We start from the raw sequence: 16,832 nt of genomic DNA, 5'->3' as shown, positions 1-16,832 counted from the left end.
TCAAATATCTTGCGATAAAACTTGTATTATAAAGATAAAGTTTAACCAATTACCTTGTTGCAATTTTGTACAATAAGTTGATTTGTCAAGTGTGTGCATTGCTTATAATTATGTTTATACAATATACATACTTTTAAGCGTCTTTCATTAACGCCAAATTCCAGAAAGCATCGCAAAAACGCCAAAAATAAGACCCAAAATGGCGTCCAAACTCACGCGTGGTCTCGATCCACTGGTTGTGCAGGTGCTCAGTGAGCAGGGAGCCTGGCAAGCTCTTGAACCAGCGCTTGAGTGCGTTGGCGACATCATGCACGTTTATCTCGCCCTCATGCATCTGTGTGTCGCGAGCGTTGTGCTTGAAGTCGCTCAGCAGCTGCGTGGTCTTGGTGTGGGTGCCGCTCAACCGGTAAATCCCACGCGTGTTGAGGCCTGAGAAGGAAGGAAGGTTGATAATGCTGCTTCAAATACATAGAATATATTTAAAAACAACACAAAAAATTTAAAAGTAGTTTATAACTGTACCGGCTTCTCCAGAAACGGTGGTCCACTAGTTCGATTAAGGTAACTATTTATGTATTTTTAAAACACACATATTAATTCCTAAACGAAACTAAGTTGGGCGGGCACCTTTCGTCCAGCTTTTTTGAAATGCAGATGACATTGCGTTTTAAGAGTCACAGAAGGGCCAAGATTATAAAAGGTTTAGGAACATTGGCGTGTTGTATCAAACTGCACCAGCACCATAGTATGATTGTATTACCTTACCGTATTTAAAAAACAAAAGGTTCTCCAGGTTATTCCATGTTTATTAACAAAGGCATTTTGTGTTGTGTTCAACGTTTAAAAATATACACCAATCCGCAGAAAACGTAAACATTTTGGCACCCATGACCCAAATGCGTAATAAACAAATTTTCAATTCCATTTAGGTAATTAAATTGTTTTGGTTCAAGAACAACATGCACTACAAAACACAGCCTTGTTTAGATTAGACTGTATTTTCCGTGGCCATGTACCTCCCACATTGTGTAGGATATCACGCATAGCACGAACGGGTGCCAACCCAACACTTCCAGACGTGCCAAGTGGTTAAAACAACAAGCATATGGCTCTAATCTGGGAGGCGTTATTAACAGATTTGCAACGAAGGATTTACGCGCCTCGGTGGCCTAATGGATAAGGCATTGGCCTCCTAAGCCAGGGATTGTGGGTTCGAGTCCCATCCGAGGTGTAATTTTATTAGTTGTTAGGCTAACAAAACCTGGCAACCAAATTAACTGGTCCACGACAAAAATGACCTCCCTAGATAAAGCCAGACATTTGTATTTTGCTTTAACATCTTTAACGTTGCTACTTTTAGTGTGTGGTCGTCTTCAAAACTACAATGAAAGTGTTTTTATAGGATATTTAAAGTAACTTATCGCCAAATTAAAATTATTCAGAAACCTGATAAAAACCCAATACACACAATGTTAACAAAAATGAAACGTATTTAACCTAGTAAGTCATTTTCATACAATATTCTGCTTTACAGTCAAATCTAAATTATTACGATTCGCTTCACTTAGTCAAAATATGGCCCTATAACTAAACTCAGTTAATCTTAACTTGTACTAATTTGTAGTGTAATAAGTTGATCTCCAGAAATCCAGGTCGGGTGGCATCCCTTTTTTGAGCATACTTAGCAAATAAGGGATACAGTGAGTTCGAGCCTAACCGCAGGCTATAGTGTTTCCAGCCCTGGCTGCATTTCAAAATTCGTGGCCGCCAAAGATTTACGCCCAATTTTTATTTGCTGAAATCATATGCCAACATAGGACGATATATACGCCAAAAACGACAGTTTATTTGTAAATTCACTATTATTTTTGTAAATTCACTACTGGCATGATTTGGGGCAAGACAGGCAGTGAAATGTAATTAGGTTTCCAGCCTGGTCAAAATCCAATGGTTTAACTGATTCAGTTGACTTCATGAGGGCTCCCGGTATACCGGCCCCGCGTACAGTATCGAAGAACAACTAATATATATATCTTTAACTTTGCCGCTCACCGTACTGCTCGATGTAGGTCATACACTTCTCCAGGATGATGGGAACGCCCTCTGAGGTTAGCTGCTGGTCCTCCAGGCTCGGTCCACAGTCGCCGTCTGCTTTCTTGATGGCAGCCAACCACGTCTCGGTGTCTGGTCGCGTATGTGAGTGGAAGTAGTAGGTCCTGGCAAATGTAGCCGGGTTAAGGAAGGTCAACTTACTCTACCTCTGCGAACCAAAGCTAGCTTAGAAAAGAGTGTATGTGGGACTGAGGGATTGGTTGTCTACAATTAATAACCCTTCCCGTTTAATGAAATTTGTCTTGTAGACTTCTTGGTACTGTAGAGTATCATTGTATAATGTATATATATATATATATATTTTATAATTGTAATCATTGTATTTATGGCGCTAGTAGGATTTGCATTAAATTGAGTTCACCGCATGCGATTTCCGGTGTTAAAAACTTCGGACCAGGCGGGATGTAGAACAGGACAGCTAGGGAAAAACTCGCATTGTTGAAGTGTGTATTTTTCTGCTGGACGTTATCGGGACAATAGCTGAATAGAAAGTAACCTATTATCATGCTCATCTTGGACCAGATGTTAACGGGCCTTAGTTATTAAAAAATGGCGTCGGCCTGTTGTCAACACTGCACCGTGAGAAATCGCAGGCATTTGAGAAAGAACTCTTAAGTTGCACTGTTGGCTTGCCAAATCGCTTATACTGCAGCTCAGAAAGTATAAAATATCCCAGTCATTCACTGCACGTTTCAAGTGTACTTCCGGTTTTCTCAAGCGACATCGAAAGGCAATCAACGCATGGTAAACGATGCCCAAAACATATGACTGGACTCAATATTGCAAAGCCTACTTTTTGCACTTTGAATATTTTGTTTGTTTGGACAAACCTTGCAAAACAAAGAAAGCCACAATCGATTCTCAAACTTACTTTTCCTTGAAGACGAGCATGAACACAGGGATGGTGCTTGACTGACCGACGCTTATTCCTGTACCGTCGTTCGTCTGGTCCAAACCTTAACGCAAAACACCATGTTTAATATGGTCGCTTGGAGTGCTTAATGCTGTATCGTATGTGTGTAAAGTCGTAGTTGTGTTTTTGTTTTATTTTCAAAAAATAAAAAATAAAAAAAAATCTTTCCGATATCGAGCGAACAACAGATGCCGAATAAGTAACGAACCGCATTTCTCAAAAAAAAAAAACACTCAGCCCGAGACTGCGGAATGCAAAAGTTTAACGACAAGTTTACCATTATTATTGAAATCAAACTTCATTTTTTTTTAACTTTTTTCAACAACAAAAAACAACACAATATACAATGTAGCCCTTTGCCAAGTTTTCTAAACAAGTCCGACTAAAAACCCTTGTTCGAAGCAGTGAAGTAAATACAAAGAAGCATAGAAATATAATACGACTGAAGAGAACATATTGCTTCATTCATAATTGCCAGGTTTTGCAGTTAAGCTTCACAAAGGGACAATCCACTGTCTAAAAACACAGGCCTTCTAGGTTGTTTAAAGGAAAGAGCTAACCATGCTTACCGATCTGTACAAGCTTCCTTAGGTCGATCCTCTCCATTGTTCGAGAGTCTTGGTGGAAATAGTAGAGGCTCTTTCCCTTCAAGCGGCACCAAGTCGACGTCCACTCCTAAGCAAAATAATATATGTTGGTTTTCGGGTTTGATTCGCCATCTTAAGTCCTTTCTTTGACACTCGTACATGTCGCAATGGGATATACGGGTTTATAGATATTATCTAACTCTTGAAAATAATAAATCAGAAAAAAAATATTGATTTGAATAAAAGACTGATGACGTCGCGAGTAAAATGTATTTAAATATCGCAAAAATGAATTGGCGTTAATTGGGATATTCCTTTGTTTGCACAAGCGGGATACGTGACTATGTTACATTTTTTACAATCTATAAGCGAAATGTGAAGAGGTTTTAGAAGTTAATTCAATAAAGAGTCGATTTATACATAAAACCCGTGCTCACTGCTGATGTGTCGTAAACAACAAAATAAATACATACATTACTGTTGCTTTACTATAAAAATTTAAGTACCCTGTGGATTGCACAAAGTCATATTTAAAGAGTAACTTTGAACCGGGATTGCCTTTTGCTACATTATTGATGTTTTTGAAGCGCATACAAAATATTATGCAAACAATTCTCAACAAATGGCTTTATTGGTTAGGGACATAGTTGAATTAAGGTCATAGCTAAATACGATACATGCTTGATAGCGCATTTGGTAGAGACGTGGTCGTGTATACTCGTGGTCGGGAGTTCGCCCAGGTAACTGTTTATTTTCTATTACCGTTTGTTAAAAAATTGAAATTCTATTAAGCGAAATCTTTCCACTTTATCTTGCTGAATTTCATTTCGAATTTACTTTATCTAAATTATATCCATCAAAGTTATTTTGTTACGTACCGAGGTCTTCTTGGCCCAGTGTTGCGTCTTGATCCAGACCTTGCCCACGCGGTCGTAGTCAAACTCCTGGTTGAGTGCGTTCTGTACGTGCGGGGGTAGGATGGCCTGCAGCAGGCCACGGGTCCACTTTACATAGGTCTCCTTGCGATCGGCGCAGAAAAGGTACGTACGCCCGGTCAGACGCCCCACTTCGAAGCAGAACTGGAACCTGGGACAAGCGGCAAAAATGTTTTTAATTTTTGTTGTTCTTGAAACTAGCGTTCCAATAGAGGTTCGACTTGATCAAACTGCTCTAACAATCGTATTGGCCCTACTGTAACTATTCGTAGCCGTATGTGCACCAGACTACAAATAACAGTACAGTCTCCCCTAATGAACTGCAATGAAAAAATAAAAAGCCTCTGATTGTGTTAACGCAATTGTGTTTTAATACAAAAACACTTCTTTAGTCATTAGTCAATAACCACATGATCACCCATAACATTACAATAACACCCGCAGCTAAAGACTTTTACCCTCAGATTTCATTTGGTGTGGACATCAAGAGCGTACGCATGGAGATAAACATTGGTGTAGAATTTTGCGCTTAGTTGCTAGTTGCGCTATACTTACAGAATATCTGTCTAACCACCCGTAGCTCATGATTGCTGCCTTTGCACTTAGTTGATGGATAATTAGTGCAAGAATAAAATAAAACCGCCTGCCTTCTAGGCGACAATACAAAAACGCGTCTAAGTAATGTACAATTTCTACGATTGGGATGAAAAAATTACTAAAGCTATACTATAAAAAAACACGGAAATTGGCCGTAAAAAGGAGCCGGCTGCTTAAGCCTTGAAGACTGGGCCTGGCACACTTACCCGGACTTTGTGGCCTGTTCGGGCTGACAGATGCCGATGCTGATGAGCTCAGAGCAGTCGACGTCGTCTTTGAGCACGTTCGTCTTCTCAGGGTCGTAGTACTTGAGCCAGTTGTTCTCCAGCACGCACATGCGCTTCTGGAAGTCTGGACGAATTTGAAGAAAGGGGAAGTTAGGTTTTCTTAAACAAAATAGAGCGGACCAAATATAAATGCTGGGCGCTGGTCTAGAATCCTACCACATTATTAAAACAACACACAATATTTGAGTTAGGGTGTCGGTTAGTGTTTGGGTAAAGGTGGGTCAAGTATTAATATATTCATTATTTAAAAATAATAATACTTGACCCACCCTAACCTAAACGCTAACGCCGCACCCTAACCCAAATAATTTGCATTGTGGTAGGATTCTAGACCAGCGCCAAATGCTGTCCACTGTCAAGGCTATTTGATCCTTTGGCATGTATCTGACCAAGTAAGTGCGTTGGTTTAAAACCTTTAATGATTGGAGAGTTGGAGACCACGTTGTCCCCTTTTAAAGACCTTTAACACCAGTGTGACATCCCACATCAATGTACCTTAATTTGGGTTCCTAAAAAACGCCCTGGTTCATTTAAGAAACCATGGTATAGTGATTTGACATAGTTGAGATCTGCGAAATTGAGATAGAGAATAAGTTTTTTTTAAAGCAATACGATGTAGAGTGAGCCATATACAATTGATGATAGCTTAGTTAGTTGGCATTTCAATATTGAGTTAGTGCGCTGGTTTTCTGTCTTTTCTGTTCCGATGCCCCCTTGCAAGGCCTTCAACAGCCTTGTCAGGTGCACATTAAAAAAATAATTAACGTATTTAAGAATCCTTTTTATTCGCCACCTGATGGTATGCAAACACAGGCCAAAAAATCAAAATAAAGAATAAACTTTGCTTAAGGTAATCATTGTAAAATTAAATTTTAGACTGCATACAGATATAGCTCTCTGTGTAAGTAAGTCATTTGGATATAACCTTTCACATACGCCCTGGGCCTGTTTGAGAATTATGATTTAGCAGTTTTACATAGTTAAATTCTCCAGATCCAAGAAAATAACACCTCGGATGGGACTCGAACCCACAATCCCTGGCTTAGGAGGCCAATGCCTTATCCAGTAGGCCACCGAGGCGCGGAAATCCTTCGTTGCAAATCTGCTGATAACGCCTTCCACATTAGAGAGGCGCCGCTTTGGACGCCTGCAAGCAATAAGCTAGTTCCTGTCCGTGCGTCCTGTAATACCTCGCACAATGCCGTTGCCCTTCGCATGTTTTATAAGGCCAAAATAGAAAGGAAACGCGGGAATCACCAATGAAAAATATTTTGCAGATATATATATATTAATATCTTTCTTCTAGGTTATTGAAACAAATTTCCAACAAAAAGATGTCAAAATGACACGACACCGGGTGAAGTAAAAAAGCTTCTGTTTTTTTGTTTTATTTCGGTAAAGAGGTTTACGAAACGAAATACGTTTGGCGCAAAGTTCGATTTAATCATTGCCAAAAAAGGCTGTTTAAATTTGACCGCAAAGTTTAGTTACACGTTTATTTATAAGTAAGCTTTAGAGAAATTTGGTGAGGCCAACCCGCAATATTGCCCTTTTTGTTCGTTATTAATTATTAGTTTCTCGACTCGCTCCTACTGAGCCTGTGTAGCTCAGTTGGTAGAGCGACGTACCCGGTATGACCGGAGGTCGTGAGTTCGAACCTCACTGCAAGCTAGTTGTTTTTCTAACCTAACCTGCTTGCATCATTGATCGACAGATTCGGTAAATCTGCGACGGCTTTTCGGTGTGATATTATTTATTTATTTTTCTTTGATTTATTCTTAAAAGGGTTTTTATGCGGATATATTACAAAATATCATTTCTATTCTAAGGAAATTTGGGCCAACCCGACACAATTATGTTCACTGTTCATAAGAGTCATCAAGGGCGGTTTACTTATTAACAATTAAACTTTTCGAAAACCCCTGAAGTCACGTTCAAACGCACCTCCTTGCTGCAGAGCATTCCTGATCAGCCCAAAGCGCCTCTGTTCCTCGTTGGCGTTCTTAAAGTCGCCCCCAAACTTCCAGAGGCAGTCCCGAAGGGTGACTGGGGGCTTGGTTCTCGTGCGGGGGAAAGAGTCCTTCTTTGACACGTTGGAGCTCTGAGGGGTAAAGTGTATTGTTGTATTAAGAGGGCAGTAATTTTCGTTACTTGTTTTTAGTTGTGATTTATTACAGTTTTGTGAAAAGTAACATTTGCCGTACTTTCATACATGTTTAACTAACCCGCGGATGTTTTTTATATTACAAATGTCCTGAAGTGCTGTTAGTTTGTTTTTAATGTAGGTTATTTTTAAAAGTTACATGGACAATGTAAATGTCATGTTTTTCACAACCCTCTTAAAACCCCAAAAAGCAACATTAAACTTACCCTATTAGTCACGTGACCTTCTGGACTGACAATTTCGGTGGCTCCGTTTTGCTTCAGGAATTCCTGGAAGCGGAGAATTTTATTAGTCGTTAACATAATATCACATTGGGCGTATGGCTGTTCAGCTACTGGCAAAGTTATACAACAGCGCTTAAGTATCGAATATTGCAAATCATTTTTGCGCTGTAAGCAAAGCATTTATGCCGCGTTTCCATGTGCAAATTTTTTTCAAGTGGAATTGCAAACCGCAACTGCAGGTACGAAATGTAAGACTTCGTATGGATACAAAATACTTAACACACCGGGTCAGCCAGGTTAATGGATGTGACACAAATGTAAGCATGCTGCCTCACTTCCCCCCATTTTCCAAAAAACAAGGTTAAGATTAAGGATTATTTTAGCATTTCTGAATGTGCTAGACCTCCATGGAAAGGCAGGCCTTCCTGTTTGGAAAACCACAGGCCTCTTAATGGCTCACTAATGCTGATTCATTTCTAGTTTTTTAAGACTTACCGCAATTGCTGTGTAGCTGGCTCCGAGGCACTGAGCTAGTTTGAACGCTAAAAAATAAAAAAATAAAAAAATAAATGTCAGATATTTAATTTCGCACATAATGTTTGCACAGCATTTAAACTTTACTGAGGAGCACGATATAAAAAAACAAGTTAAAAAATTAGTTCAGACAGTTAAAAATGTTTTTTTGAAGATCGGATTTTATGCGAAACTTGGATTTTGTAGCCAGGGTAAATAAAGTTGTCTTCTTTTTTGAATTAGCAGTTTTTAAGCCCTGAAAAATCGGAAAAAGGTTGAAAAAATAGCTATCACTTCGTTCAAGTATTTGGTGAAATTTTTTTGCGGCCTACACTACGACATGTATCTTTTGATTGTCTACGGTAACAAAACAAAGCAAAGTAAAAACGGGAGAGGCGTTTGCTTTTATTGAAAAGAAAACTTAGTTTTTACTTACGCGTCTTTTTTGAGTTTTCCAATCCGGTGTCGCAGTTTGGATCCGCTCCGCTGAACACAAGGTTGTACGTTTCTTGAAGGTTGTTTTGTCGTACCGCGTTGGTGAGATCCTGTAAAAGTAGTGTGTTGAGAAGAACAGTTATAAATAGTTAAAAAAGGGGAAGGAATAGACTGAGGCCATATGTATATAATATATATCATAGCCCATACAAAAGTCAACATGTTAAAAATAAATAAAGAATTGTTCGAAGCATTCAAACTATGCTACCTACATTTCCACAAGCTTTAAAATTCATTCCAAGTATAACTACAATCTCCATCCATGCTCCAAAGGCTGATGAACCATTTTAAGTGATAGATATTTTTAAAGTTATAAAAATTTTAACATACTTTTATGATTTTTTAAATATTCTACACTCGTGTTTATTTATAAAGACACAAAGTTTCGGCCCTATTAAACAAAAAACAAAAAAACTTACACTTACTTTTGACACAACTTTCAACTATTTTCAAGAAAGTTTTAACTTGCAGCTCATATTTAAAAAAATCGCACGCAAAAGTATGTGAAGTTCTAACAACATGCAACCAAACAAAAACGACACTTCAAATAGGTTTAAATGAGGTCGCGACAGATGCGGCGTGTGTTTTCTCAGAAAATTATCACGGAGTAAAATAAAGGTAAACCCATTTCGATTAAGCAATACCAGCAACTAACACGTCCAACAGTTCACGAACAAGCTGCTATAATAATATGCACTGTACGCAAAGGTTGTTCAAATACAAGCAATGTAATACAAAGAGAAATTCACAATTCAAAACCGTCGATCTAACACTCTAACTCAGTGGTTCTCAACCTTAAATGGCTTGCGGCCTCGCTCAGAAATTAGAAATAGATTGCGGCACCCCTACAAGATTTCTCCGTATAGGTAATTTACTAGAATGTCACAAACTTAACTGGAACAATACACATCAACTCTACACAACGTAGGAAGTTATAATGGATTTAGTCCTCTCTAATCTTACACAAAAACTTATAAGAGTTGAGCAAAAATCAGATTGTTAAAGATTCTTAAATATCTCTCGGCACCCTTGGGCATTAAAAATGGCACCCCGAATGAGAACCACTGCTCTAATCGAATATGTTCTTAACGTATAGCTATATCCGTGTGCTTGCAACCAAATTTGGCTATATACGACCACGCGCAGGCTTTAAAATAGCACAAGTTGGCTTATGACCTGCAATCGACGTCTCACCTGATTAAGGGCAACCTGATTGCCCGAAAGCCGGTGCATTTCCGCGAATTGCATCTCGATGTACTTGCTTGTGATGTGCCAGGCACGCTGCTTTCTGCAAAAGTGGTTTGCCATTTTAATTCTATACCGTGTATAGTTTTACTGACAAATCTGTGTTTTTCTTTCGAAATGGATCCTATAACTATTGTTGCATTAACTCAGGATCCTACAATGAATATAACACGAGTTGGAAAACGGGGTGAATATTAAAAAAAAAATGTTATATTTTGGAAGTTTGCATTTACCAGGAACTCTAATCGGGTGATTTTGTTAGAAAAGCAACTTTTTACCGAAGTGTTCCTGTTACGTTTTAAACTTTTAACTTAAAATTGAAAAGTATACATGAACAGGGAAACAAAAGCGTAATTGAGAATACGAGTTGAAATTGGGAATATATCGGGCGTTTGCATTTGCCAAGAAGTCTAATTGGATTTGTTTCATTTAGAAAACTAATATTTTTCAAAGTGTTTGACCCAGTATTTTATGTTTCAATCTTTAAAGTTCCAAGTTAACACAAGCAGGGTAACAGAGCAACTTATATCTCTCCAAAATGTCGAAATAATTACACCTTTTATAAAACAAGAACTCACATTGGAAATTTCCTGGATAAGTCGTAGCAACCGTAAGTTTAAAGCTTATATCTTATTTGTGTCTATTATGCTACGTTTGCAAAATAATTGCGTTAAATTGCCACTTACTTGTCGGCCATGTCGCTTATCGCCTCACCGGGAGGAAGATTTCGAGCCCAGAACTTGTTCGCCACCAAGTTGCCGGAAGCAAGGAAGAGCTGGGAAGACAGGAGGAAGATTATGAATAATTTAAGAAAAAAATAAATGTTTTGGCTACCGCAAAATCCTGAAATGTACAGGACGCTTGATAGTAAGGCAGACCATGTTAGAGTGCGACGTTCTAATTATATTAAGGTTTTAAAAAGGCTATCCTTTCATATTGAAAGCTCATTAACTACCGTATTTTGTTAACAATAAATGTACAAACAGAACGGCTTCTTTATGTGTCTCACCAAAATAATGTTTTGTCCTATAACCGAAGCATTCTGAACCGGGTATATATTTAAAAGTGTATAATTTAATCCGGAAAAAATATTGCGTATTTTTATTACAACACCCTTTTTCCTGATTCAAGCTCTCTACCTCTTTATCTCTTCTCCTTTTTCTTTTTTGTTCTCTTTCTCATAATGGCTTCCATTTCAATTTAATTTCTTAATCCCCTTCCTTCATTCTTTTTACCCTCACCTCTCTCTCTCTACAAATGCATCTACACAGAACTTTCGCTCACCATTTTCATGCTGTCGTCCCAGATGCGAACGTCCATCTTGAGCGACCGCACCTTGCTGTTGTGAACGCCCAGTTCTCGATGCACGCCGGCGCAGTGCTTGCAAATCACGATTGCAAGGTTGATGGAAGCCCAGTCGGGGTCGTCGCGCCCGCAGTCGGCGCACTTGCGGTTCTCAGGCAGGCTCCATACCTCAGTCACGACCTAGATAGGAGAGAAAAAGATAAATTGGTGTTAGTTTTTTTGTTGTAGCGCTAGGTAGAAGCAAAAAACAAAGCCAAATTAATTTGCTTTGTAAAATCTATAAACAAAGTGCGCAGAAATGCATTTTGTTTTTCCAGCCACAAAAAGGAAATGTATCGCTCCAAAATTCAAACTCAAAGTATTTTGCACAACTCAAACAAAATGTATGAAAGCAACTGAACTAAAACCTATAGGAAGTTTTTTTTATCTATAGGCCTTACTTTGTCAGCAATATAGGCGTACAATTTGAGCTTTTAGGCTTTAAATAGTTTGCTACGTTTTTTGTAGCCTGATTTATATAAATATAAATATACGCCAAGTAAAATCAAAGCCAATGAGAAAACTTTGAAGTTCGACTTTAAAAGCAGCTTACACGATTAACAGTCGAATCAAGAAAGTGCGAGACGTTTGAAGAAAACACCCTCAATGATAAAATCAATTCTGAAATGTTAGTTTTTATGACATAACGACAAGAACCGTGAATCGTTAAAAAATGACAAGACTGCTTTCTCAGCAAGTCCGTCCTACCACAAAGGTCACATTTTGACACAAAACACAGAACAACCGACCAGCAACAAACCCTGCACAAATCTTGAGCGCAAAAGAAAACAACCTAATCCCCAAAACCACATGGTTTTTTCGCCGATTGTGATTTACTACGGAAAACGCGTCATGGATCGCATCCCAGCTATAGGTACACAGGCTGGGAATTGGCGAGCTATGTGGAACGTTGATTGGTGCTTTCTGCAGGGCCGGAAAATCCGTTGTCGGGCTGCGACGGTTAATTATAAGTCACGGGAGAAAACCGCATGCGATGGAAAGCGATGGAATGCGAGTTGGCAAGGTGGGAGAAAACCGCATGCGATGTATAGCGATGGAATGCGAGTTGGCAAGGTTTAGTGTGAGCTTGCGCGAAAGCTCGACATCGCAAACAAGCTGTTTGTGTATTTATCGTTTCGACAATCAACTCGAAAACAGTTTTGCGAAGCCTATAGGAACAACACGTCTATAGCGTCTAGAAGGGTTGGTTGCTATTTCGTTCTCATCAAATAATTTTGGACTGCGAAAACACTTTTAGTTATCAAAAAAAAAATAAAAATAAATTTACCAAAAAAGTTTTATCTTAGTTGATGTTACACTTGACAAATGGAATGATGTTAATCCAAAATCCCGAAATTAAAAAAAATACTCTTTAATTTTTTACAAAATATATAATTTATTGTGTAAGAAGTTTTACATTATCATATCGCAGATACTTAAAAGTAGGACTGAAATCAAGTTGTTTATTTATAATTCCTGAATGCCAAACATCGTAGCTGGTTTCTAGTTATTTTGCTCATAGCCCGTTAGGCAACAATACACATGTTACAATCATAGAACACCTGTTATTAAATAATCACGGCCAATTGAATTAATAGAGATTCGTTTGAACAAGGGAATCATACTTTGATATATATACATTTAATTAAACCCGCCTAATATGCACAGGCAGTAAAACACACTGTTATATATAGCTAACACAGTTTCTAAAGAAACGTCTTATATATTATACAATCATTTGGACATCTTTTTTCACGAAATGCGCAGGAAACGTTGACAGGTCTGCTTCTGTTCTTAGTGTTAGACACAAGCCAAGTCACAGGAGTTAAAACGTTAACGCTGTGTAAACAATACAAAGCAGTATTTCAACGGGTGGGTATTTATAGCAACAGAGGCGGCTATAGGAAAACAGTAGGCTTGACCCTTTGGTCAAATGCTTCAAGTGACATATCCGACATTGAAGCGACACCAACACTTACCACCTTTCGCCAAAGCGTGCGTTTAAAGCGAAAGTGTTTTAACAACCAACAGTACCCGAGATTTACAGAGCGGCGTTTAACCTGTAACTTGCCGTCCTGTCTTCCGAACGGGATTATAAAAAGTCAAGTGGATTTGTGTACGTTGTTCAGCGATTGCTAACACGCAAACACTAATCTGGCATCGGAATGAGAAAAAGGGCGGAATATCGAGATTTTGGAAATTTTAGAATAAGCTATACGGTAAGAGATTTTGCTGATTGTCAATCAAAGAAAATAACTTTGAGTTGGAATTATCAGTGTTGTAATGAAATATGTCAATGGCTTGACTTAAGTATATTGGGCTAAATGACATTACTTGGACTTCAGTTATTTAGGCAAGTAAATTAAATTAGTCGTCAGAATTTTACTTCAAACATTGTTCGTAAATATTTGGGTCATTTAACACAATTTTGTGGATGTAAAAATTTTTTTTTTGGTGTTTGCTACGCGTAATATTGCTTGAAGTGAACTTAATTTAATAAATTCAACAGCTTCACACTTATTTTTAAAACCACTGACGTATCGTGGAATTGACTTGCCATAGAAATGAGTTGGACTGGAATTTCGAAAAATTTGTTTACAACAGTGAGCTTTAAACAACAAGTGTTTCACAAGTTGGTTTCATGACATTATGTACTACTAACTACATTTTTATCTAATTAATATTGGAACGGGCCACCGACTCTTCAAAGACCGAAAGCGTTCAAAACGGACTCCAGCCATAAGACCGAGATAAGAACAACACCGACTTCAGAATAAAACACAATTCGGAATAAGGCCAAAATAGGACTATTACCTTATTCCGATGAATTTAGGCCTAATTCCGACAGATTTAGGTCTTATTCAGACGATTTTGGTATTATGCTGTACTGAAATACTGCTTATTTAGCTGTATTATGTCGTTGGTCTTAATACTATAGTTTTATATATTTTTCTGCTTTAGGTATTGTTGCTTTTTAGGTCTTATTGTGTGTTCCCGTTCAAACAATTGCGATTTAAAGTCTTTCATACGTTTTACAAAGCGCTGCTTAGACAACAAAACCAGCAGGCCTGGCATCCGGATTGGATTATCAAAAGTCAAGTGGATTATTTTAGCGCAAACACTAATCTGACATCGGTATGACAAGAAAACGGAATTCCAGCAGTGGGCAGAGGAATCTTGGGAATTTAATAAAAACATTGTCCTACTGGATTTTTTCTCACTTTTAATCGAGACAAATAACTTCGAGGTGACATTACGTAATAAATATGTCTTTTAAATATTTTCATCTATTTTGCATGGAAAACTACAAGTTATGTCAATTCGCGCAAAACCTAAACAAATCACGATTTACTGATCAATGCTGGGAACGCACCAATTTAAAAAAACTTGATTAATTAGCTCTTCCCGATTTTAATTAAATTAACAAACAATTAACAAAAAAGTCTATCAATACGCAATGTGATAACCAGGGCCCGCAAAAGTTAACAAAGTTAAAATTTTTTAAGGAACTCGTCTGTCCACGAATCAAAGAATAAAGTAGTTTTCAGCACCTAGGGGACTGTTTTTAAAAAGTTTTTAGGTTAAAATAAAGTTAAAATTTACAATAAAGTCAAAATTGTGAAATTATGGCTTTTTACAAAGTTTTTGTGTTTTTTGAGAGTAATTTTTGTAAAAATCGTCGTGGAAGCATTGTAAATCAGGAACTGCGACACAATTAAACCATATTAACCCATAAAAGCAGGCAAAATCTCACAATGCCCACTTAGATCAGCGATAACTTTTATCGCAAATTGTCCATTTTTTTATTTATTGTTACGTATTTAAATAATTCTTATAAAACACTTCATCTACATGAACGTGGTCTTTTCGAATATCAACAATTTGGATTTTAGAAATAGCCTACTGATACTGTAATACAAAAATGCCTAAGCAAGCTAAATCTATCGCCAAAAAACCCGATGCACTTTTTATAATCCATAAAACACCTTTATTTTGCGACAAAATATTACGTTAGAGTCTGAAATCGACAAAATATTATGTTTGGGTAACTGGCATGAATTCAAAGAAGAACTGTTGCCTCTACAAACAAGCAATTTCGTTAGGTTAAAACAAAGTTAAAATTTGATAAAAATAAAGTTAATTTTTTTTTTTTAGGTTAAAATAAAAATGGCCCTATAACCAGTGTTTTTTAAGGTGTTTTGGGGGACCGAAATTTCTCCAGCGGTTTCCCAAATTTTGGACTTTTTGGTATTTAAATGAAAACACTTGCGGTCTCTTAAAACTACTTTGCGGTCACCCAAACCAAACCTTAAAAAAAAACCTGGTGACAACAACTATAGGATCGTATAGTCGATGCCCGATGTCAAGTATCATATCACGTATCGGTTTAGAAACAAACCGCAAGTTAGTATCCGGACATTTCTTATACTACCTTCAGCGCGTCAACATGACAGCAGCACCGATAATAATAAAAGGTGGACGTTGCCAAATTACCTTGTAATCGGAGAGAGCTTCGGCGATTGCGTCACTAAGAGCTTCCACCCAAGATCGCTTCTCTTCTTCATTGTCCGCAATAAATCTACAAAATGAGAAAGCGGACATTTAAAAAAGGGTTTGTTCCTACCAGGCAAAGTATACTGAAATGAATCAATACCTATGCAGGATGCCTTCATCAGGAAATGCAGTAGCACCACGATAAACACCAAGCAAATAAAAAACGGTAAAGCTGGGTATCGCTTTTTTATCTTTTTTTCGTAGTTTTGCTTTGCGTGATATTGCATTCCCTGATGAAGGCATATTGTGAGGTAGACGGAACGGTAAATAAAATAAATCAGTAAAGAACGAAGACATATTGTGTTTAGTAAGAATGAAGACGTATTGTGTTTCAAAACTGGAAAGGCAGTAAAAACACAGCAAACGTTGAATTACCACTACAAAATCAGCTTTTCACAATCGCGTTACAAGCGTTGTTTTCGAAATTCTGCAGAAATCAACACGTTTTTGCTGCCCATTCACAGAACTACGGCTGCGCGCTTGTCGCGTGCCTAATGTATTCGACCCGTTGGTCACGTGTGAGCACAGCAGTGTTACGCCATAAAACGCAGTATTGCGTCACGTGACTCACGTGAAAGTGCGATATGGGAAGACGACCTGAAACTTTTTCTTGTCCAGCTCTTTGACCGCGGCCAGTTTCATCGATAACCTAAAAAGCGGAAAAAAATGATTTAACGTAATACAACAGTGTTGTAATGACTTAAGTCAATTATTTGACTTAAGTGAACTTAAGTCAATGTTTTCGAAAGACTTGACCCAAGTCTTTTGGGAAAAATTACTTGACTTAAGTCTTTTGCATAAATGACTTTGGTTAAAATGAAGTGCTTTCACTAAATTTATTCTATTTTTTGCTCATAAATAA

At 37.8% G+C, this 16,832-nt stretch overlaps 1 protein-coding gene and 2 non-coding genes across 3 annotated transcripts in view; 1 reads left to right on the top strand and 2 right to left on the bottom strand.

The window, feature by feature from the left end:
• The window catches only part of LOC146162538 (arf-GAP with Rho-GAP domain, ANK repeat and PH domain-containing protein 1-like), a 57,137-nt gene that overhangs the window by 16,031 nt on the left and 24,274 nt on the right, over positions 1 to 16,832 (bottom strand). Inside the window, exons 12-26 of the mRNA XM_083385225.1 lie at positions 16,542 to 16,619; positions 15,911 to 15,995; positions 11,357 to 11,557; positions 10,759 to 10,847; positions 10,022 to 10,115; positions 8,769 to 8,877; positions 8,315 to 8,349; positions 7,802 to 7,864; positions 7,376 to 7,532; positions 5,351 to 5,495; positions 4,491 to 4,698; positions 3,595 to 3,700; positions 2,984 to 3,068; positions 2,053 to 2,216; positions 217 to 429 (exon numbers count right to left, since the gene is read on the bottom strand). Of these exons, the coding sequence (XP_083241351.1) occupies positions 217 to 429; positions 2,053 to 2,216; positions 2,984 to 3,068; positions 3,595 to 3,700; positions 4,491 to 4,698; positions 5,351 to 5,495; positions 7,376 to 7,532; positions 7,802 to 7,864; positions 8,315 to 8,349; positions 8,769 to 8,877; positions 10,022 to 10,115; positions 10,759 to 10,847; positions 11,357 to 11,557; positions 15,911 to 15,995; positions 16,542 to 16,619 (1,832 nt within the window). The remainder of the gene's footprint in view (positions 1 to 216; positions 430 to 2,052; positions 2,217 to 2,983; positions 3,069 to 3,594; positions 3,701 to 4,490; positions 4,699 to 5,350; positions 5,496 to 7,375; positions 7,533 to 7,801; positions 7,865 to 8,314; positions 8,350 to 8,768; positions 8,878 to 10,021; positions 10,116 to 10,758; positions 10,848 to 11,356; positions 11,558 to 15,910; positions 15,996 to 16,541; positions 16,620 to 16,832) is intronic.
• Trnar-ccu (transfer RNA arginine (anticodon CCU)) lies at positions 1,159 to 1,231 on the top strand. The gene has a single exon. It is a non-coding gene; the product is annotated as a tRNA-Arg (tRNA).
• Positions 6,439 to 6,511, bottom strand: Trnar-ccu (transfer RNA arginine (anticodon CCU)). The gene has a single exon. It is a non-coding gene; the product is annotated as a tRNA-Arg (tRNA).

This window comes from Ascidiella aspersa, chromosome 3, assembly GCF_963924565.1.
Source record: "Ascidiella aspersa chromosome 3, kaAscAspe10.2, whole genome shotgun sequence".
NCBI lineage: Eukaryota > Metazoa > Chordata > Ascidiacea > Phlebobranchia > Ascidiidae > Ascidiella > Ascidiella aspersa.
Note: the sequence above shows the minus strand (reverse complement) of the source record. Positions and strands in the feature narration are given on the sequence as shown.